A 25,402-nucleotide genomic window follows, 5' to 3' on the forward strand; every position below is an offset into this window, starting at 1 on the left:
GCTTCTTTTTAACTTATTACATGTGAATATAAGCAAGCAAACCCAATGATGCTGCTTTGAAGGAAAAAAAAAAAAAAGAAAACAAAACACCCAAAAAGTTTAGAGAAAGCTTAGCAGCCCAGTCAATGTCTCAGGTAAGTTTATTTCTTTCAAAAAGTCAAAGCCAGATTTTTCCCTAGTCTTGCCAATTTTATTCTTTTCTGTTTGATGATGATTTTAATGAATCTTGCAGGAGTAATCACACTTCTGGCCTATGTCTATCCCTAACTGATGAGATTTTGTTTTTATCATCCAGGAAGTTATATACTAATGGAAACTCTATAGGACACTGGCAAGGGTGATAGGTGTAAAATTAGGAAAGAGTATTTATCGCTAGAGAAGGCAAAGAAAGAAAAGGACTCAGTAAGGAATCTAAATTCTTCAATGTTATCAAGTGCCATATGGATACAGAATTAGGACTGAAAAGAGCCCACTTGATTTTGCATTCAAGCTAACACATTCAACAAACATTTGGTAAGTATATGTCATGTGAATTAAATCAATATGATACATATACTTAAAGAAGTTGCAATCTAGCAGGGGTTATAGGTATGCAATAAATAACCTCGCAATTAAATATTTAATTAAAAACCATGAGAAAGGAAAAGAAAAAAGGTGCTCTGAGAGAGTTTAATAGGGAGACCTAATTTTAATTGATAGGTAAGTGAAGGCATCACGGAGAGAATGAAATTTAAGCGGAAACTCGAAGAATAAGCAGGAGAGAGGCAGGCAGCGAGTGGGAGTAAGAGGGAGCAATGTGTGTAATGGTCCAAAGGCAGGAAATAGCATGGTAAATTCAGAAAACAATGCACTGATGCTTTAAGCAGATAGATAAATAATGATGCAACACAAATGTACTCTAGAAATGTCACATTGAGGGCTGTGCCGAGGCTGATTTGGAAAACGGCAAAAGTATAAGTGGAAAAAACAGGCTAAAAGTATATTATAATGGTTAAGGGAAAGATGATGCTGGCTTGGGCTAAAGTGGTGACGGCACAGAAAAAGAGAAGTGAGTAGAACCGATGTATATTTTAGATACAATTAGGAGGTAATTAATGATCCCTTCTAGATCAGTTTCAATGCATTGTTTAAGGCAGAATTCTGATTGCTGTTTGTTAAATAGTAACTAGAGGTAAGGAAGTAGAGAACAAATACACTAATCTTTGAAAAAACTGATGCTAGGTAATGAAGAGAGGGCAGTAGCTATCATGGACCTCAGGGCCAGTGAAGGATTTTTATTCATCCAGCCAGCCAGCCAGCCAGCTATCCATTCATACATTTTTAGGCAGTGAATGACTTAAGAAGATGCTTTTCTTCTGAAGAGAAGGGCAGAGTGGAGACTGACGAACTGAAGAGGCAATAGAATAACAGAACAAGGGTAGGCAGGGGATAATAATGCCTTAAACAGAGATAAGTAAATCAGTATGTAGTAGACTATCTCACACACACGTGGACGTGTACACACGTGCACACACCAGCTCAGTACAGTGGTTAAAATCACAATCCATGATGTCAGATTGCCTGGGATTGAATTCTGTACCTATTACTTACTATGTAACCTTGGACAAGGTCCCCAGCCTTCCTTGGCCTTAGTTTCTTCATCTGTAACATGAAGCTAATAACAGTGCCAATCTCATAGGGCCGTGAGGAATTCATGAGATGGTACATGTAAAAACGCTTAGCATAGAATCAGACACAGTAACACCTCAATACATTCTTATTTCTGTCACTAATCATGACAACAATAGTATTAGTGATAATAAAGTATCCCTTTTTCTAAGGTTTGACAGCGAGGAAGCTAATAAAAGATATGGGTAGAGATAACTGTAGGTAGGAGAGATGTTGGAAGTTCTGAAGCCTAGGTGCTTTCCCTCTTCCCTGGTAAGAGATTAGGTTGTTCGTAGTAAGTGAAAAGAATGGGGAGGGGAGGGAGTGAAGACTTGTGGAAAGCAGGTAAGATACGGTATAGGGTATAGCCGCTATGGAAAAACGAAAGACTGCTGAATAGGAACAAGTAAAATAACTGAGGAAATGGCAAAGAAAGTCCCGCCGAGGTAAAAGCTAAAATGTCATAAAGACACCAATTCGCTCAGTTCACCAAAGAGAACAGGGAGGCATAAAGCCAGAGAGTTAGAGGCAGAATGAGAATGCAAAGGAGCTCAGGTTTTATTCTGTAAACTCTGGAAGACACTGAAGGGTTTTAATACAGAAATCATAAGGTTAATATAGATTTTAAGATGACTACACTAATACTTTTGATGGGGGAAGAAAGCAGAAGTAAGACAACCAGTTTGGAGCCTTTCTCATTAGGGCAGATGATTCTATGCATTTCCAAAGTTGTCCTAAATGTAGGCTGTCAATATATTTTGAGGATTAAAAAGTATTTGGGCGTTTCCAGACAGAAGTGAATTTAATTTCAGCATAGACCTGGAGAAATATATTTGAACATAATTTTTACTTTTAGAGATCTAAACTATGCTATTTTTAATCTCAGGCTCATACTTGGTTTGAATAATTGTCCTATAATTCAATTCAAAAAACACTTATCTACTCTCTGTTATATACAATATATACATGCTTACATACATAGTTAAAAGACTGAGTCATATCATTATTTCAAGAATCTTTTTGCTAGATATATATGAGATGACCTAAACTTTATTTGGCACATCCTGATTGATACCGCCTTAGGTAATTTACACAGCATAAACTGCTTTGTAATGTCCTTGACTATTTCCCCTACAGACATGTAGCTAAGGATGGGGAGAGTAAATAAGAGGACCAGGTGACTTCATGTTCACAGCCCCAGAATTATTTATGGTTATGTGCACAAACAAGAAATCTCTTTCATTTTCTACTTTGCTTTGAGTTCAGAAGTTATATTGCTTTTTATGTCCCCAAACTTCATTTCCTCAGTGTGGTACCAAGGATATTCCTCTTGAAGGATTTGCTTGGCAAACTAATACATCTTCCAAGATAAACTGCATTCAGAAAAAAAATGGCTTCAGAGAAATTGTGTAGTGTACCTACTGTAAAACTCATAACCACCATGGCACAGCTGAATTCTCAGATGGTATATAGCCTTGCTTCAATTATAATATGAATTCAAGTAGCTTAAGTTTCAAGTGTGGACTTTGGTCTAGAAAATTTTACTATTTAATATTGTGTTAAAGTGCTGCTACTTAGTAAATAATATTTTGCCAGTTTAGTTGATTAATTTGCCTAACTAAAAAACGAGAGATATCTCTTCCTCAGGTACCTTTACATGCTCTGTCTCACCCTAAATATACATTCCTGATTTGCTTTTCAAGGATTTGACAGAATCCTTCTACATCAGCATATACAATGCCATGTCTGAAAATTAATAAACTCTAAATATGATCAAGCAGTTATTGCATATGTTCAAAAGGAACGTACTCTGTTCCATCTATCACATTTTGATTTTAAACAGGATTTTTAAATTGCAAAGTACCAAATCAGATCAATTCAAATACATTACTATTAAAGAGGTTAAACCTGAATGAACTTTTTGGCCAACCCAATATTTCAGATGAAGCAGACAGTGTTTGACTATTGGGTCCGGCGGTAATTTTAAGAAGTCTTAGTATGCACATGCAAAATGGTCAGAGAGCCAGGGTAAAACTGAAAGCTGTAATAGAACTGTTTGTTCACATGGCAAACAAACTTGTATGGAACACCTAAGTCAAAAATAGCTTTTCTCTAGAAAAGTAAATAAATCATCATGCCCTCTTTCCCGCCATCTTTTTAAAAATGTTTCCTATGAAATTTTCTTTCCAGCTGAAGCAGTGTACGTAAAGCTTTCAATCAATTAATGATACTCTATGGGATATCTGAAAATTCTTGTGCTTTTTCTAATACAATATATACCACAGAAAACAGTCTCCAGAACATTGCTAATTATCTAGTTTCCACGCTTATTCTTAGCCTAACTGTTTTAGGGCTAAATTCTAGCATCAAGATCTAAATAGAAGAAAAAACAGTCAATACAATAATATGTATTATTTTCATATATTAATATCAGCACTGATATAGAGGAAGGCCCACGAGATGTCTAGAGGTATGTCATAATGTAAAACTTAATTTCTTTAGTTTTCAATAATATTATAAATAATAAACAAGGATTTTTTTTCCTGACAGCTAATGTTATATTAAGTTATGTAGTTATTATACAGTAGAAAAAAATATCAACGATTGAAATGCCTTTTTTTTTCACTGTTTCTGGTAAGTGTTACCTCCAAGCTGAGTTTGTGGGCCCTTAGACTAGATACATACCACAACTCCAAACTGTTCAGGCTCACAAAGGTCATCATATTCATTCTTCAGCTGTGCTAATTCATTGAGTACCTTCTGCTCAGGAAGATGTTTTATAAGGTTCTAAAAAGAAATAAAAGCATGAAAGTTTAGTATTTCATGATTAGGATTATTAAACATGCATTAGCAACTCTAAAAGTGATTAACTAGAAAAGCGGATAAATTTCTGATTGTGGTTCTGCCATAGTACCAGTGTATCTTCCCCTTCTCCCCAAAAACTTAACCAAAAAATGAACGACAATTTAATGTGAATAAATACATAAACATGTTTGGTGTCTATGCACTACAGTACATAAATGTTAAATTAAAAAATCATATGACAATAAATAACAATCCAAAACTGACTAACTTTCTGGGCCTTAAACACATAGCATACTTTTTAAGTTTTATTTCCTGTCCTGGTAATTAGTCAATCTATATAAAAAACAGGAAAATACTATGTAGAATTAACTCATGGGCAATAATAATAATAATAATCAACTCTACTCTTCATAATTGGCAAAATTGGGAATCATCTTCAATCTTATAAACCACACCAAGCCTGTAAAAATTAATCTCCCGTTATTTACAATATCTGTATTTTTCTTCTTTTTTTCTATTCTGTTCTTCTATGTGATTCCTAATTTCCAATACAATTATCAAGAAACAAGCCTAGCCTTGGCCCCTAAAGTCCATACATCATTTTCCCAGCTATTTCAGCTTTACCACCTCACAGCTGGCCACATAAGAGTCAAACACTGAGTCTGAGAGACAAGTGTGCAGTCCAACTAAAATATCCAAGCACATTAAAACTACCTTTCAGAACAACTTGAATATATATACAATATCTGTACTTAAATACATAATACATTCCAACTTTAATGGAGAACCAAGAAAAAGTGATGAAGTCTGATGCATGTTCAAGTCTGATGCCTAAGAGAATCAAAATTAATGAATTCTTCTCAACCTAGCTTATCTTGGACTTTGGTACAGTTCTAACTATCATCACATTAACCTGCAACCAATGTTTTGGGGATCTGTATGGAATTTAAAAAGGCATATAAAAGGGAAAAAAGCAGGAAACAAAGATTTAAGAAAGTAGAGTTGATGAAAAATGGCAGAGAAGGAAGCTCCAGAGATTGATCCCTCCATCAAAGCAGCCACTGAGCTGGAAAGAGTGATTTAATAAACTATTTCAGAACTGTGAACCTGACTGGATAATTCCAACAAGGGAAGTGTTTGATAAAGAGAGACTCTGGTAAGAGAATGACATGCATAAAACAGATACCATATACTATTCCTCAGCACCACTGTGAAGATAGTGCCTGAGTTGCCAAAGGGGACGGCTGATGCCAGGGTGAGCAGTGGGGACCTTGTTCTCCGAAATTTGGAGATCTGAGTTTTGGTTGGTTTGGCAGATGCTTGCCTTGGTTTCAACATTCTCTGGTTGCAGCAGCTTTCCCTGATGGCATCTATTGGAAGATTTAAACAGATAGAAACACCTCTCCTGCTTTTTGGAACCAGATATTTAAGGAAATCTTCGTCAGGTCACTGGCTGACAGAAGAGATAATGAAACCCAAACTACAATGACCACACAGAAGGAATACACACTACCACTCTCAGCAAACAAAAATCAGCAGTCTGTAAGGAGTGGCAGAATCAGATCCCAGAGTTATAGTATATTCAAATGTCTAGTTCTCAAAAAAAAATTACAAAGCACGTGAAGAAACAGGAAACGGGGCCTGTGAAGGGGAAAAAAAAAAGAATTTGACAGAAACTATCCCTAAAGAAGCTCAGACTTTAAAGTTATTAGTCAAAAATATTAAATCAACTGTCTTAAACATGCTTAATGAGCTAAAGGAAACTATGGACAAATAACTAAAGGAAATCAGGAGGATGATGTTATGAACAGAATGAGAATATCAATAAAGATATAGAAATTACAGAAAGGAATCCAAAAGAAATTCTGGAAGTGAAAAGTACAACAACTGAAATGAAAAATTTACTAGAGGGGTTCCACAGCAAATTTGAGCAGGCAGAAGAAAGGACTGATGAACTGAAGATAAGGAAATCAAAATGATTCAGTCTGAGGAACAGAAAGATAAAAGAATGAAGAAAAATAAACAGAGCCTGAGGGATCTGTGAGACACCAAGCACACCAACATGTACATCACAGGATTCCCAGAAGAGAAAGGGGCAGAAAAAATATATGAAGAAATAATGGTTGAAAACTTCCTAACTCTGATGAAATACATAAATATTCACATCCAAAAAGCTCATTAACTCCAAGCAGGACATCAAAGAGGTCCACTCTGAGACACTTCCTAATTAAACTGTCAAAATGTAGAAAAAGAATTTTTAAAGCAGCAATAGGGAAGTGAATTGTCACATTTAATAGATCCTCAACAGGATTAATATATTTCTCCCATAGGAGTCAAAAGGTTATATTTAAAGTGCTGAACTAAATGACTATCAATAAGAATTTTATATCCACCAAACCATCCTCCTCCAAGAATGAAAAACGAAGACATTCCCAAATTAACAATAACAACAACAAAAGAGATAATTTATTGCTAGCAAACCTGTCCTGCCAGAAATACTAAAGGAGGTCCTACAAGCAGAAATGAAATGACACCAAAAAGTAACTCAAAGACATAAGAAGAAATAAAGAGCAAGGTAACTACATAGATAAATATAAAAGTCAATGTTATTGTACTTTGGTTTGTAGCTCCTCTTTTTTTTTCTATATGATTTAAAAGTAAAGTGCAAAAAACAATAATTATAAATCTTTGTTAATGGGCATATAATGTATAAACATGTAATCTATGACAACAGCAATATAAAGGGAGAAAAATGTACAGGAACACAGTGTTTATATATTATTATTGAAGTTAAGTTTTTATTATTAAGACTAGGTTGTTATAAGTTTAAGATGTTAATTTTAATCCCTAAGGTAATTACTAAGAAAATAACTAAAAATTACACAGAATAAAGAGAAGAATCAAAATAGTAGGCTACAAAAAAACAAACAAACAACTAACTACAAAAATAGATAATAATAGAGAAATTAAGGAACAAAAACATGTAAGACATACAGAAAATGGCAGAAAAAAGCCCTTCCTTATGAATAATTAATTTAAATGTAAATGAATTAAACTCTCCAATTAAAAGAGTTTTGCAGAACTGATTTAAAAACAAACAAATATTATGTGCTCTTGGTGGGAATGTAAATTTGTACAGGCACTATGGAAAACAGTAAGGAGGTTCCTCAAAAAATTTTAAAAAGAACTATCATATAATCCAGCAATTCCACTTCTGGGTATATATCTGAAGAAAATGAAGTGACTATATCAAAGAGATATCAGTATGCCCATGTTCAATGCACTATTATTTACAATTTCCAAGATATGGAAACAACCTGTGTCCATTAATGGATGAATGAATAAAGAAGATGATACAACACACACACGCATGCACGCATGCGTGCATGCATGCCACAATGGAATACTATTCAGCCCTAAAAAAAGAATGAAATCTTGCCACTTGCAACAACACAGACGGACCTTGAGGGCATTATACTAAGTGAAATAAGTCAGACAGAGAAAGACAACTACCATATGATCTGATTTATTATGTGGACTCTCAAGAAACAAAAACAAAACAACAACCAAAAACCAAGTTGACAGATGCAGAGAACAGACTGGTGGTTGCTGGAGTTGGGGGGTGGGGAGCAAAATAGGTGAAGTGGGGTCAAAAGGGACAAACTTCCAGCTATAAAACAAGACATGGGGATGTAACATACGGCATGGTGACTATAGTTATTAATACTGTATTGCATATTTGAGAGTTCTAAGACAGTAGATCTTAAAAGTTCTCATCACAAGAAAAAAAAAAGAAGAAAATTTCTATATGTATGGTGACATATTGTGGTGATCATGTTACAATTATACAAATACTGAATCGTTATGTTGTACACCTGAAATTGATATGCTATGTGTCAATTATACCTCAATAAAACAAGTAAATAAATAAATAAAAACATATCTTCTATATGCAGTCTACATGTGACTCACTTTCAATAAAAAGACAAAAAGTTGTTGAAAAGGATGGAAAAAGATATTGCATATAAACAGTAACCAAAAAAAAAAAAGCTGAGGTGTCTATTTTATTGTCAAACTAAATAGACTTTAAATCACAAAATGATAACAAACAAGATATTATATATTAATAAAAGTTTCAACCTATCAAGAAGATATAATTATAAACATATTCACATCTAAGAACAGAGCTCCAAAATATATGAAGTAAAAATTGACAGAATTGAAGGAAGAAACAGACAGTTGTAAAACAATAGTTGGAATGCAGGGGTGATTCAACATACAAAAACCAATCAATATAATATACCACATTAATAGAATGAAGGGAAAAAAAACCCTCACATGATCATTTCAACTAATGCATGAAAAACATTTGACAAAATCCAACACACATTTGTGAGAAAAAAATACTCTTTAAACTAGGAGCAAAAGGAAGCTTTCTCAATATGATAAAGGTCGTATATGAAGAAGTCACAGTTAACATCATACTCCATGGTGAAAGACTGAAAGCATATCTGTTAAGAACAAGAACAAGGCAAGGATGCCTGCTTACACCATGTCTATCCATCATAGTACTGGAAGTTCTAACCAGAGAAATTAGGCAAGAAAGAGAAATAAAAGGCATCCAAATTGTAAAAGAAAAAAAAAAACTGTCTCTGTTTACAGATGGCATGATTTTATATGCAGAAAACACTAAATAATCCACCAAAAATAATCCACCAAAAATACTGATAGAGCTAATAAATGAATTCAGCAAAGTTTCAAGATACATAATCAGCACACAAAAATCAGTTGTATTTCTATGTACCATCAATGAACAATCTGGAGGCAAATTAAGAAAACAATTCCATTTATAATAGCATTTTTTAAAGCACCCACAATGAGATACCATTTCATGCACACTAGGATAGCTACTGCCAAAAAAATGGGAAATAACAAGTGCTGGTGAGGATGTGTTAAAATAGGAACCCTCATGCATTGCTGGTTGGAATGTAAAATGGCACCAGCACTGTGGAAAACAGTTTGGTGGTTTCTTAGAAATTAAACATAGAACTACCGTATGACCCCACAATTCCACTCCTAGGTATGTATCAAAAACAACTGAAAACAGCGTCTCAAACAGATACCTGTACACAAATGTCCATAGCATCATTATTCAATAGCCAGCAGGTAGAAACAACCTACTTGTCCATCAACAGATGCATTGATAAATGTGGTATGTACATACAACAGAATATTATTCAGCCAAAAAAGGAAGTTTTGATCCATGCTAAAACATGGATGAATCTTTTTATTTATTTATTTATTTTATTTTTTTATTTTTGCGGTACGCGGGCCTCTCACTGCTGTGGCCTCTCCCGTTGCGGAGCACAGGCTCCGGACGCACAGGCTCAGCGGCCATGGCTCACGGGCCCAGCCGCTCCGCAGCACATGGGATCTTCCCGGACCGGGGCACGAACCCGTGTCCCCTGCATCGGCAGGAGGACCCTCAACCACTGCGTCACCAGGGAAGCCCATAGATGAATCTTGAAAATATTTCGCTTAGTGAAATAAGATAGACAAAAAAGGACAAATAACGTATGAACCCACTTATGTGTGGTATCTAGAACAGACAAATTCTTAGAGACAGTAGAACAGAGGTTACCAGGGGGTAGGGGCAGAAGGGAATGGGGAGTTACTGCTTAAAAGGTATAGAGTTTCTTTTAGGATGATAAGAAAGTTCTGAAAACAGTGGTGACGTTTGAACAACACTGTAAATATACTTAACACCACTTAAATTGTACAATTAAAATAGGTTAAATGGTACACTGTATATTATTGATGTTTCCAGATCAAAAAAAAAAAAAAAAGAGTAGACAACATATAGCCTTATAAGTCCCACAGGAAACAAGTGTATCATGTCTACTTTAAGTCCTCTTTTGTTCTCTCTATTTATCTTTTCTCTCCTCCCACTAATTCTGCGTTTCCACTAAGCTCTACACCTGCAATGGCACCGACTGTGTAACTGATGAGACCAAAGACTTAAAATATCACGTCCTTTGACTTAAAAGAAATATCGATGTTGATATAACAATATAAACATATAATCAAATGAAATTAAGAACATCTACTATTTTGCTTCATTAATATCATTTTCTTTTATAGAATGAAAAGGTAAGTAAATACCAAGGTGTTATTTCTATTTTTCTAGAATATTTCTGATGTATATAAATTGTTTTTAAAATTTTTTCTCTGTTAATGGGACTTTTTGTGAAGTATGTTATTAAGAAAAACAAAGAATCAGATTGGTAACTTGTATAATTTTCCCAACAGGGAAACTCAATTAGAAAGATTAAGAACATTAATATAATTATTAAAAATATCAATTCTGCATATTTCAAACTCTCCACCTCAATTTTAAGTTTTAACTGTGAAAATAACTATTACAGAATGAATCAAGTCTAAAATAGAATTTTAGCTCTGAATGTGAAACTTGTTGTTATTTTGCTTCTCTTCCAGCTGTAGATAACCTGTTAAGTCATCTTTACAGCACAGGCTCCACCGTAGGTGACATATCTTTTCTTTCTCTGTTTAGCTATATGAAATACTGAACACATTCGGTGGGCTTAGATGTATTCTGATTCTGGATATGGTCTTCTGACTGAGTTACAAGCTTATATAACTGCCAGTGCTTAGCGGGTTCTATTTGCAAATAAGGCTTAGAGTAACACTCTCTCAATGCGTGGCAGATGCAGACTACTTTATAGGACTTATTGCTTAATGGGCCCACTACCTCTAGAACCCCGTGTGGCAAGTGGCCATCACAGCAAATACATAAAGATACCTGATTTTTTTCCCATACATACTGGACTTTATAGACAAAATGGAGTATAAGATCAGACATTAATAATGTTTTCATGCCCATCAATTCCTGAATAGAAGAGAAAGGAGGATTAGAAGACAGAGGAGAGAGAGACATAGTGGTACTCATTTGCCTCTATCCCCTTCACCTGCTCAATAGCATGTCAAGAGAGAAAACAGATGTTCAAGGCACAGTTTGAGACTAATGTGGACAGTCCTTGGAGTCAGTTGGAAGTCTATTTGTAAGGCCTCCTGGAAGAGAAATGTCCCACCTAATAGAAGGGAAGTGTGTATCATGTAGTCAGGCTGGACCCAGTAAGAAAGCCTACATTTTGGAAAGGATCAGGGTGATTCTGAGCATAGTACATGTGTTTCTTGAATGTGTATCCAGGCCTGGCCTACCCACCCCCAACAGAGTCATATGTCTGAATGCTGTGGAAAGGGGAGCTGTGTGATGAGCATGGCTTGGGTATCCCCCAGATCAAGGATGTTAAAAAAGGAGACAAGGGAAGAAACACATGTTTCTGTATTTTGCCACAGGACACTCCACACCCTTGGCATCGAGAGGGCTTCAGTGCATACCACCTGTGCCCCGTGAGAAACTCCTCCCCTCTCCCCACATACAGTGGTCCTTAGAAAAGGGTTCAAAGCAGGAAATGAAGAAAATCACCCACAGCAGCTACATGGAAGCTGACAAAATTAGTTCATGAGATGTGGAAGATATTCCCTGAGAGCCACAGAAACATCTAACGTACGTAGTTTTTAAAAAGAATTAAGGTCCTGCAACAGCAGCTAGGAACAAGAGGAAGCAAAACACATGTGAACAGATGTGGACTGGGCTAGTGTTTAAAAGTCATATTGCCCAAGGACTCTGTACTTAAACAATTGTAAATAGCTTTTGACTTTAGCTGCCCTATTGATACTATCGCTACTTATGACCAGTAAATAAATTGCAAAGATGACTTCAGACACCCTCTATACTGTAAGGGAAAAGCTGTTCATAATAGCAGAAGCTAGGAATTATAAATTTTTAAGTACAACTTAAATTCTGGCAAACTGTGAGTTAATAGGCAAATATCCTGTAAAGTTTCAACCCGTCTAGTTTTCCTTCCTGCTGCTCCTGCTTAATACCGGGCATCTTCTTTCAAATATTGTACGATTTGTGTTTAAAAGATCAATTCTAGGTCAGTATGAAAATTTCATCCTAGAAAATGTCAATGAGCTGAAGTTCACAAAGAAAACAACAAAGGGGAAAGCAGTAATCATGTCACCAAATGAGCAGATTTTTCTTCCTCTTTTACACATCACAAATTCACTTTCTGATGACTGTCACAGTTATCTGAAGGGATTTCTCCTAACAGACCATAGGCTTTTAACTACTTTTTACATTTCTGCAATTACTCTATAATACTTTCAAAACTTTATTTCCTTTAAATGTTAATTGCATACTTAAAGGTTAGTTAAGTGAAGGTATTGAACCATAATGCCCTTTCCTTCTTGCCAAAACATAACCTTTCTTTTTTAGCTTATATCTCATTAAGTCTTTTTAGCAGTAGGAAAGCCAAGTTAGGTTCACTGTGATTAAGTCTATCATTCCCCACGTAAATGGACTGGGGCCAAAATTTCTTTTTAAAAATGTATTATTTATTCCTTTTAAAATTATACTATTACAGAGCATATATAAATATATGTTTATTTATATCTATACACAGGATTCTATTTATATATAGGATATATATATATATATATATATATATACATATATATAAGTGTTATTTTAACCTATGTCATCAAATACTTTATTTTGTAGAAAAACCCAGATAAGAAACGTTTCTCCGAAGTCTTGGATAAATCTCTGTGATCTTAACGTAACCCTCCTCCTATTTTGCCTGGTCAAAAAACTCAATCCCTTAACTACTGTAATTTATTGTATGTTTTTCAACACTTTCTCATGGCATGTCTTAAATTGTGTGTGTATTTTCATGTTCTGAAATCACATTCATGTGTTCTTGTTCTTTGCTTTGAGTTAAATGGCACACACTTTGATGCCGGGCCTAGCTCTGTATCTATTTTGTGTTTCATCCATCGTTCAGCTAATATATACTGGCTGCCGACTATGTCCTTACCACCACGTTAACCACTAGAGATTCTGCCCTGACGAAGATTACAGGTCCAGAAGGACTGTGTATACTCCTCCCTACACAGTGAAACCAAAATCAACATACGACTGACAGTAATTTGTTGCATTTGACCCTAAATACATTTCTTGTCAGGTGGTCATGCTACAATTCTCTCCTTTTGATTTGAAATTCTTAACATTTCTGTAAACCCCTAAAACAGACTCTAAGAGTCTGCTAAAGTATGTTAAAATGCTGATTAAATGGCCTCAAGCATTCAGTGGGAGATTTTCTAGACCTTTTCATGGAGCCACTCCTTTAAAAAAATACTAGTTGATTAAAGAAAATACAAGCATTGAAAACATGATGAGAAAATTCATGACCTTGGAGTATGACATTTACATCTTACAAAGAGGCAGCCTTTTACAGGTTTCCTACCTATTTGATCTTCAACTTGGCCCAGGTAGGAAAACTTTTCAGTAACACCTCAGCGCTAATAACACCAAATGAACAGCTCCAGCCCTCACTACTCCTGTCCATCTCTAAGTTCCATGTTTCTGACTGACAGTCCGTCCCATCCAGATGTCCCATCGTTAACTCAAATTCAACAAATCTAAAGGAGAATCCATCCTCACTCTGACCCCTCATCCCTACCTCTTATAAGCTTCTCCTAAAGGCCCCATTCTACCAACAGGACTGGCATCCTCTCCACCTTCTAAGCTTTCAAACTGGCATTTGTCACTCAGTCACAAGTTCTGATGGTTCTTTCTGTCAAAATCTCTTTTGGGTTCAACCCTTCTTTTACACTGTACAGCCAAAAATCTGGGCTATGGAAATCGTATGTATCTAAACTTTCCTAATTTAACTTCAATTAAATTCCTCAAAGTGTTCTCATTTTGTATTAGATTAATAGAGATCGCAGATATATTTATAACTTCTATAATTATAAAAAGAAAAATTGTGACTACTTTGTATATAAAAATTTCAACTCCCACTAATGTCATGATCCTATTTGCAGACGAAATGTATTGCCTTCTAAAATAATTAACATGATTTACAATTAATCTGAAAGATTATTACTAAAAGCATTCATTCTTTTGATGCTAATTATCTTCTATTTTGTTTATGTCCCACTCTGTACTCAAAAATAAAACTTCGAAATCATATTAAACCTAAAAGGTGATTTTAAGAATTAAACAAAATATAGAACATACAGAATGAATGACTATGAATACTGAATAGCATATGAGGTGGGTATGGCTGTGTCTAAATGTAATATATTCTGCCTAAGTATAATACAAACAATATCCACATTATTAACATTCCTTTATAAATTATATAGCCCTCATATATTTTAAATTAACATATTTCAAATTAAACATAAAATATCTTCTCATTATAAGAAGACAAACTGATATTCTCAGATATTTAATAGAAGATTTGTATTAGCTAAAATAAGTAACAGGTATACAATATCCTGTTTACGCTACATTCTGCTTTCATTAGATATCCCCTTATCATGGCCATGACAAACTAATGCAAGGATGCATTACTATTAAATATTATATATAGATGTTAACCAAAGCTGAATCCTACCATAACAGTCAAGACGCCTATCTACAATTAACTATAGAGTTTGAAGGGTGCTAACATTTCACAGGTCTTGAAATGAGAATAGTGCAATGTACTTTATGTGAAATATCCCAAAGGACAACCTGGAAATTTCACTCAAATATACAGGTGCATGCTAATGCAATATCCAATCATTTCACATTAAGAACTCAGTGTTTCTCCTCCACAGTTTTTGTTTGGGCATATGGAACAATGCAAGCCTATGCAGACTATGAAAACTAGCACACTAACAGAATGGCCATATCATTAAATGAAACATGCCACATCAGAATGCTACCACTCCTATGCAAATCCAAAGGTAGAAACACTTCACTGCCTAGGAAGACAATCCACACACAAACGCAAGGTTGCTTCTATTTCCAAGATCATCATAATACCAGTAAATCATTCCAATTAGTTCAAAAAGAGTTGTAATAGAAACATACATGACAAGCTATTGTTAAGTATTTATTTCCCAGTTTTCATATAAGTACTGGTTATAGACACCTGCATCCAAAACAAATGTAGAAGTATATAGTTATGCCTTCGATTAAAGAACCAGACAGTCAATGTGAAGCATCTAATACTCTGGACATTTTTTGACACATCAAGCATCCATGTCAAGCTGAAAAAATGTTTTGTTTTGTTTTTTAATTTATTGATTGATTGATTGATTTTTGGCTGCATTGGGTCTTCGTTGCTACGTGCAGGCTTTCCCTAGTTGTGGGGAGCGGGGACTACTCTTCGTTGCGGTGCGCAGGCTTCTCATTGTGGTGGCTTCTCTTGTTGCAGAGCACGGGCTCTAGGTGTGCGGGCTTCAGTAGTTGTGGCTCACGTGCTCTAAAGCGCAGGCTCAGTAGTTGTGGTGCACGGGCTTAGTTGGTCTGCAGTACATGGGCTCTTCCTGGACCACGGATCGAACCTGCGACCCCTGCATTGGCAGGTGGATTCTTAACCACTGTGCTACCAGGGAAGTACATGTTTTTTAACTAAGCAGAAACAACATTTGGCATCTGTGGAACTTAAAACACATTGACCTGAACATAGTGGCATATTAGCACTATCTAATATGTTTCTCTAAACTTCCCACTAAAAGAGTTGTCGAGATATTTTAGAAAAGACTTCTGTTTCCAGTCGGTTAGTTACCCTAGTCAATTGGGTAGTCAAATTGCCTAGGGACTGTCATTTACAGAACACCTAAAATTCTTAAAAATACCTTTAGATGAAAAGCTAAGCTATGCAAGAAATTAAGAAATACCTCCCTCCATCTCCCCTCAAAGAAAGAAAACTAAAGGAAAGCATTAATGCAGAGACATAACCAAACACTGAAGGCCAAGACTGCCCTAGGAACATCTACCAGTTTCCAGTGCTCTAGAGTGTTTAGCTTTAATGGGCCTCAAACAGAAGATGGTACACAAAGCCTAGACCTTTCACAAGATATAGGCAAACTCAGTTCATGATGGAAATCTAAAACCCCAAAAGATAATCTCCCCAGTGAAGGACTTACTGTAAAGAAAACAAAAACAAAAACAAAGCCCACCCATAGAGAAAAAGAGTACGGGATCTTGCCTGTTTTTGCCTTGACTGTGGGTTTAGGAGTAAGATATTACTCCCTGTAAACCTCTAACCACAAGACAGCACCCATGCAGGTTTATGGTCAGAATTTAAAATACCTAGTTGTCAAAAAAAATATGCTGAGAATTTAAATTTAACGTGATTACATTTTGGCAGTGCTCCCAAATAACTGGCAGTCATTCATGCAAAGTTCCAAGGAGTAAAGTACCTTTAAACTTCAGTTTCAAAATATTTCCACAGATAAAGGCTCAGCAGTCATTAGTTCACAATAAAAATATAGATGATACAGAAAGCAGTAAACAAACATTAGTAAGAGTCTGCAAAAACAAACAACAGAATTAGACCTATAAAGACATAAGACAGAATATTCGATAAACAAAGAATCTCTAGATATAAGAAATATAATAAGTGACATTAGAAACTCATTGGAGAGGTAAAACAGGTGGTTAGGCAGAAATCACAAAAGAATTAGTAAACTGGAAGACAGGCCTGAAAGAAATACTCTGGAGTACAGTATGTAAAGACAAAATACAAAAGAGATGTAAAAATAACCAATCAAAAAAACCCCAAACAGAGTGAGAATGTTCAAAATGTGCTTAATTGGAGTTACAGAAGGCACGAATAGAGAGCATGGGAGAAGGATAATATTCTAAATGAAAATGGCTAATAATTTTCCAGAATTGATGGAGCAGAACAATTTTTAAATTCAAGAAGCCCAATGAATCAAGATAAACAGAAGGATGAAAAAAAGAAATCCACACCAAGACACACCTTAATAAAACTACAGAACACCAAAAACAAAAAGAAAATCAAAAAACAGAATAGAGAGGTTACCTCCAAGGAATGTCAATTTAGACTACAGCTTGCTTAACAATAATCGAAGCCAGAATATGGTGCAATAATTTGTTCATACTGCTGAGAAAAAAAAAAAAATTGCAAGCTAGAATTACATACCCACTGAATATATCTTTTAATAAAAAAAGGTGAAATAAATACAATATCAAACAAAAACTGCTTACTATGTCTAGAATCTCACTAAAGGTACTTTAAAAAGATGTGCTTCAGTAAGAAAGTGATCCTAGAAGGAAGTTATGTCACACGAAAAGGAAGGTAATTCATGTAAGTTAAATATGTGAGTAAATCTAAGCAAACCTGCAAGAGTCAGCAAAAATAATGCCTAACCTGTTAAATTTTAAACATAACCAAAATATGAATCAACAACAGATAAATTAGGAGTGTGAAAAAAGGTTTTTGAAAGTCATGGATAAGTAAGTAAATAGACACACATGCCATGTTCCAGAATAGGAAGAATCATATGTCATATGGGTCTCAATATACCCAAATTTGACCAGAGACTTTATGTAATTCCAGTAAAATACCCAAACAAAGTTTGTGTTGTTGCTGGAGCTTGACAAGCTGATTATAAAATTTATGTGGCAGAATGAAGAGAGAATAATCAATACATTATTGGAAAACAACAAGAACGTGGGTTGACTTCCCCCAGCACATATCAAATATTATTACAGTTATACAATTAAAGAGTGTGTGATATTAGTACAGGGACATATGTATGGCTCAATGGATCAGAATTCCAAAACTGAAACCCCAGAAACAGAGCCATACATACTTGGAAACATGATATATAACAGAAGCAACATTACAAAAATTAGGGGAAAGATGGATTATTTAATAAATTATGCTGGCACAAGAGGTATTCATATGTAAAAAAACGAAATTAAATCTGTTCCTTACAGCATACACAAAAATCAATTCCAGGTAGATTAAAGATTTAAGGTAAATGACAATCTTCTTAAAACTTTTAGAAGAAAATAGAAGGAGAATACCTACATGACCTTAGGTAAGTCAGGAATTTCTTAAATAAGACACAAAAACTAAAAGAAAAGTCTGATGAATTAAACTACATTAAAATTAGCAACAGATGTTCATGAAAAGATACCGTGAAGAAAATGGAAAGAGAAGAAAATGGGAAAATATTTGCAAATACGTAAGCAACAAAAAAATTACTATTCCAAATATATCAAGAACACAGATGAAACAAATAAAAAAAGATAAGCAACACAATAGGATTTTTTAAATGGACAAAAGACTGAATCAAGCATTTTAAAGAAGAGGAAACACAAATGGCCCATAAGTGGTCCACAAATGGCCCCAAAGGGGCTCAATTCATTCATACTCAATAAAACAAAATTTGAATGCAAGAAATGAGATTCTCTATTCACATCTGCCAGGCTGGCAAAAGTACAAAATTCCTACAATATCAAGTGTTCCCCACGGTGTAGAACATTGGTTTTCAATACCATCTTCACATAAAAATAAACCTGGAAGCTTTAAAAGATGGTGTGCACAGAACGGCCAGAGCAACACGGAGAAAAATGAATAAAGGTGGAATCATCTCACTTCTTGATTTCAAAATATACTACAAAGCTATAGTAAGTAAAGCAGCATGGTACTGACATAAAGACAGACATATGGAAAAAAATTGAGAGCCCATAAATAAATCCATGCAACTGATCTTTGGCAAGGGTTCAAGAATATATGATGGGGAAATTTTAGTGCTGAGAAAACTGGGTATCTACATAACAACAACAACAACAAAAAAGAAACTGGAATTCTATTTTACACTTTACAGAAAAATCAACTCAAAGTAGATTAAACACTTAAACATAAGACCTGAAAACATAGAGGAATCATTGCATCATTTTGGTCTTGGCAATAATTTCATGAATATGGCACCAAAAGCAGGGGCAAAAAAAGCAAAAAGAAACAAATGAGACTACATCAAACTAAAGAGCTTCTCTGAACAGCAAAGAAAATAATCAACAGAAAAGGCAACCAAGGGGGAGAAAATATTTGCAAACCATAGATCTGATAAAGAGTTAATTTCTAAAATATACAAGGAATTTCTACAATATAATAGCAAGAAACTAAATAACCCTGTTAAAAAAAAAAGGACAACGGACTTAAACAGACATTTCTCCAAAGACATACAAATCAGGGAAACACAAATCAAAGTTACAGTCAGATATCACCTCACACCTGTTAGAATGGCGATTACAAAAAACAAAAGATAACAAGTGTCGGTAAGGGTTGGGGAAAACTGCAAACTTTGTACCCTGTTGGTAGAAATACAAAACAGTGTGGCCACTATGGGAAAAAGTATGGAAGTGCCTCAAAATACTAAAAATAAAACTACCATATGATCCAGCAATCTCACTTCTGGGTATATATCCAAAAGAATTGAAATAAGAATCTTGAGGAGATATCTGCACACCCATGTTAACTGCAGCATTATGCACAGTAGCCAAGATATGGAAAAAGCTCAACTGTCCACTGACAGATAAATGGATAAAAAGTGATATGTGTGTGTGTGTGTGTGTGTGTGTGTGTGTGTGTGTGTGTATACATACATAAATACACACACTGGAATATTATGCAGCCTTAAAAAAGAAGGAAACCCTACCATCTGAGACAACATGGATGGAGCTAGAAGACATTATGCTAAGTGAAATAAGTTAGTCACAGAAGGACAAACACTGCATTGCTCCATTTAAATGAAGTATGTAAAATAGGCAAACTTATAGACACATAAAACAGAATCATGATTGTCAGGGATGAGAGGAGGGTGAAATGAGGCGTTGTTAAATGCTTATAAAGTTACAGTTATACACAATGAGTAAGTTCTAGAGATCTACTGTACAACACTGTGCCTGTAACTAACAACATGGTATCGTGCACTTAAAAATTTGTTAAGAAGGTAGATCTCATGTTATGTGTTCATACCACAAAAACAAAAACAAAAAATTAAATGGACACAGGGAAACTTTTGTAGGTAAAGGACACGTTTATTACTTTGATGTGGTGATGGTATCATGGGTATATGCATATGTCTAAACTCATCAAATTACATACACTAAATAAGTACAGTTTTTGGAATATCAATTATATCCAAATAAAGCTAAGGGGAAAATGATACCTGGGTCCCATCCCCCCAAATTATGATTGAATTGATCTGGTCAAGGCAATGGTATTTTTCTAAGTTTCCCTAATGATACTAATGCACAGCTGAGTTTGAGAATTATTCATTTAAAGCAATGAGAATTCTCATACAGTGTTAGTAGGATAAATTAATACAAGCACTCCAGAAATTAATTTGGCATTACTTGGTAAAGCTGAAGAAGCATACACGCCATAACCCAGTAATTATAAGACTAGAATCAAGGCTTCCCTGGTGGCACAGTGGTTAAGAATCCACCTGCCAATGCAGGGGACATGGGTTCGATCCCTGGTCCGGGAAGACCCCACATGCCATAGAGCAATTAGGCCCATGTGCCATAACTACTAAGCCTGTGCTCTAGATCCTGTGAGTCACAACTACTGAGCCCACACGCCACAACTACTGAAGCCCAAGCGCCTAGAGCCCATGCTCTGCAACAGGAGAAGCCACCGCAATGAGAAGCCCGTGCACCGCAACGAAGAGTAGCCCCCACTCACTCTAACTAGAGAAAGCCTGTGCGCGACAACGAAGACCCAACGCAGCCCAAAATACAATAAATAAATAAAAGTAAAAAGACTAGAGTCAGTCTCAAACTATAGTGTGCTATGGAATCACGTGGAGGGCTAGTTAAACAAAGATTTCTGGGCCCCACACATTTTGGTTTGATTCAGCAGGTCTGGGTTAGGGGTGGAGATTATCCTTTCCTAACCTGTACACAGATGATGTTGAAGCAATCACACTTTGAGAACTACTGATCTAGAGGAGCTCTTCAAAATTTGCACTGAGAGACGTGTATAAGAATATTCATGGCAATATTATTTGTACAGGCAGTCTTAATGATAATGATAACAATAACAACAACAGTAATAAACAAAAACCTAGGAACAATCCAAATGTTCACTGACAGGATAATGGGGAAATGAATCATGGCGTATTCATACTATGGAACACTGTAGCATGGCAAAAATGGAAAAAAATAATAGCTACATACATCAAAATGGATGAATCTCAAAAAAAAAAAAGTGAGAAATCTAACAATATAACATGTATGCAGAATGAGTCTACTCATCCAAAGTTTTAAAAAAGGCAAAAACTAAGCATATATTTTAGGGATATATATCCATATGTAATAAAAGCATAAAGAAAAGCATGAGATGATGAGCCCAATACTCAGAATAATGGCTTCTTCGGGAGTGAAGGAATAAATAATGGGCTTCATAGATATTGGTGATGTGGGCACATAGGCTTACATTTTATTAATGCTATGCTTTGAAGTGCATACATACAGCCAAATATTAGAAAAGTAATCCCAAATGATTTTTTGTAAAACTTACTTCAATCTTCTACCCTCAGGTATTCTTGATCATTCTGGGAGAGTTCACATTGTTGCCTTAAAACTTTACAGTTTGGGACTTAGGCTTCTATTCATCTGATTCAATTCAATATTGATTTCTTCTGTTGAGCCAGTCAGGGACATTTTTCAGCTGCTCATCATTATCTAGATAATGACTCTTCACATTTGCAAAATCTAGACTTACTCCTCAGTTTACTTTTCCTCTATGGGCTAAGTAATGATCCCCAAGGCTTTAACTCATCTTGCTCAAACTTTTGATTTTTTTTTTAAGGAAAAATAATTGTTGGCTTTTGGCTGACTCTTTTCAAATATCCCATACATTTTCACATGGAGAACTGTCAACTGAGTTTAAAAAGAATGAGATGAGAGACAATGAGATGATTCTGAACAACTCTTATCCTTAGGCATTCATTTGTACCATAAACTGAGGGGAGCTAACCAAACAAAAATTGAAGAAATCCTATAACAAATCACAAATCTAGTTTTGTTTGAAATATTTCCCCCTTGAAGCAGTATTCAAATTATCTATTGAAAATAACCCATACAGTATTTTTGGCCTGCAGCACTGAGTTTCTAAACCAATAACAGTCTTCACTGTGATCCTCAAAAATTGATTGTTTTCCCAACTAGTGACATGTGTTAAACGTTTATTTATAAACATTCATTGAACCAAGTTTACCCCTACTCTGCCATCAAATGCAAAGCAATGGATTAGACTATACGTAGAGAGGATCTGGAATATATGCCAATGCCAAATTCCACAAAAACTAAAATGATTACTCATCATAAATAAGACAATATATCAACATAGGGTGACCAAACATGTTTGTTATCCCATGCCTGGTTTTTTGCTGGTGAGGCAGAGCTTATCACTTTGGGGAATCTTGGCTTCACCTCAGATGCAGTCCTACTGTAAGCAGTCACTCCTATGTGGCTGCTCACTCCATCATCAACTAATTACCCATCCTCTGAAGGTCTGCCCTCTTTATGACACACAACCTATTAGAATCAACATTGTGAAAATGACTATACTACCCAAAGCAATCTACAGATTCAATGCAATCCCTATCAAATTACCAATGGCATTTTTTACAGAACTAGAACAAAAAATCTTAAAATTTGTATGGAGACACAAAAGACCCCGAATAGCCAAAGCAGTCTTGAGGGAAAAAAATGGAGCTGGAGGAATCAGACTCCCTGACTTCAGACTATACTACAAACCTACAGTAATCAAGACTATATGGTACTGGCACAAAAACAGAAATGTAGATCAATGGGACAAGATAGAAAGCCCAGAGATAAACCCACGCACCTATGGTCAACTAATCTATGACAAAGGAGGCAAGGATATACAATGGAGAAAAGGCAGTCTCTTCAATAAGTGGTGCTGGGAAAACTGGACAGCTACATGTAAAAGAATGAAATTAGAACACTCCCTAACACCATACACAAAAATAAACTCAGGATGGATTAAAGACCTAAATGTAAGACCGGACACTATAAAACTCTTAGAGGAAAACATAGGAAGAACACTCTCTAACATAAATCATAGAAAGATCTTTTTTGATCCACCTCCTAGAGTAATAGAAACAAAAACAAAAATAAACAAATGGGACCTAATGAAACTTCAAAGCTTTTGCACAGCAAAGGAAACCATAAACAAGACGAAAAGACAACCCTCAGAATGGGAGAAAATATTTGCAAATGAAGCAACTGACAAAGGATTAATCTCCAAAATTTACAAGCAGTTCATGCAGCTCAATATTAAAAAAACAAACAACCTAATCCAAAAATGGGCAGATGATCTAAATAGACATTTCTCCAAAGAAGACATACAGATGGCCAAGAAGCACATGGAAAGCTGCTCAACATCACTAATTATCACAGAAATGCAAATCAAAACTACAATGAGGTATCACCTCACACCAGTTAGAATGGGCATCATCAGAAAATCTACAAACAACAAATGCTGGAGAGGGTGTGGAGGAAAGGGAACCCTCTTGCACGGTTGGTGGTAATGTAAATTGATACAGCCACTATGGAGAACAGTACGGAGGTTCCTTAAAAAACTAAAAATAGAGCTACCATATGATCCAGCAATCCCACTACTGGGCATATACCCAGAGAAAACCATAATTCAAAAAGACACATGCACCCCAATGTTCACTGCAGCCCTATTTACAATAGCCAGGTCATGGAAGCAACCTAAATGCCCATCAACAGACGAATGGATAAAGAAGATGTGGTACATATATACAGTGGAATATTACCCAGCCATAAAAAGGAATGAAATTGGGTCATTTGTTGAGCTGTGGATGGATCTAGAGTCTGTCATACAGAGTGAAGTAAGTCAGAAAGAGAAAAACAAATACTGTATATTAATGCATATACGTGCAATCTAGAAAAATGGTACAGATGAACCGGTTTGCAGGGCAGAAATTGAGATACAGATGTAGAGAACAAACATATGGACACCAAGGGGGGAAAGCGGCAGGGGGGTGATGGTGGTGGTGTGCTGAATTGGGTGATTGGGATTGACATGTATACACTAATGTGTATAAAACTGATGACTAATAAGAACCTGCTGTATAAAAAAATAAATAAAACAAAATTCAAACAAACAAACAAAAATTATATACATCATGGAACTTACACAAACTGAACCTAGTGCTTGCTCCCTTTGGATCTAATGTGCCAAAAACACTGTTTGCAGTGTTTAGATTAGTGGAGACCACCAATATCCTTTGGCTGAATGACACTCCCTCCAAATAGCCAGTTGGGGCCCAGGAAAACTGCATAGACTAGGATAGTTTTCACCGCTTAGTGCAAAAGAACTTTCAGAGCAGAGTCATCTATGACAGAAATGTGTAGAAACACCTACAACTAATTATGACTCTATATAAGTATTGCTTGACACTGTATGGAATCCTTATGCTTATTTTCATAAAGACCTTTGGTTCAACAAAGGAGTTTGGGATGGTTCTTATAATTCTCGTAAACACTTGAGAGACAACACAGATCTAAACATTCAAGACGGGGAAATCTGTAAATCTGACACCAATCTTAGCATGGATTGCTCACCCCCTCAATATGGCCCTGCACAGAGGGTCAGTCTAACATTTTGACAATCTCTAATTTAAAATGCCACCAAATGACATGATAACAGAATGTTTATCATATAAACAGAACACAATACCATGTATCTGATTTGTTCTAAAAGAACTAAAAAATATTACTAAAACAGAGAATGCTTATGACACAGTTCAGAATGTCAGCATCACATGCAAAGATCATTTTCAAAGACCATTACAAAAAACTATGAATACCATAGTACAAATGTGCAGATGAAGAATAAAGACAATATTCAGTTTGGTATAGAAAGTAAGGAGTATTTCTAGGAGAAGGTGAGTTTTAAGTCATGTTTTGAAAGATATGAAAGAT

The 25,402-nt window shown here is 35.5% G+C and overlaps 1 protein-coding gene across 3 annotated transcripts in view; it reads right to left on the bottom strand.

The window, feature by feature from the left end:
- Window positions 1-25,402, bottom strand: part of DIAPH2 (diaphanous related formin 2) — an 887,827-nt gene that overhangs the window by 451,382 nt on the left and 411,043 nt on the right. For all 3 annotated transcript variants that reach the window (XM_022580795.3, XM_089904292.1, XM_089904291.1), the window contains one exon: window positions 4,333-4,434. In XM_022580795.3, the coding sequence (XP_022436503.1) occupies window positions 4,333-4,434 (102 nt within the window). The remainder of the gene's footprint in view (window positions 1-4,332; window positions 4,435-25,402) is intronic.

This window comes from Delphinapterus leucas, chromosome X, assembly GCF_059928025.1.
Source record: "Delphinapterus leucas isolate spDelLeu-1000000601 "Yukka" chromosome X, BTC_Dleu_Yukka2, whole genome shotgun sequence".
Taxonomy (NCBI): Eukaryota; Metazoa; Chordata; class Mammalia; order Artiodactyla; family Monodontidae; genus Delphinapterus; species Delphinapterus leucas.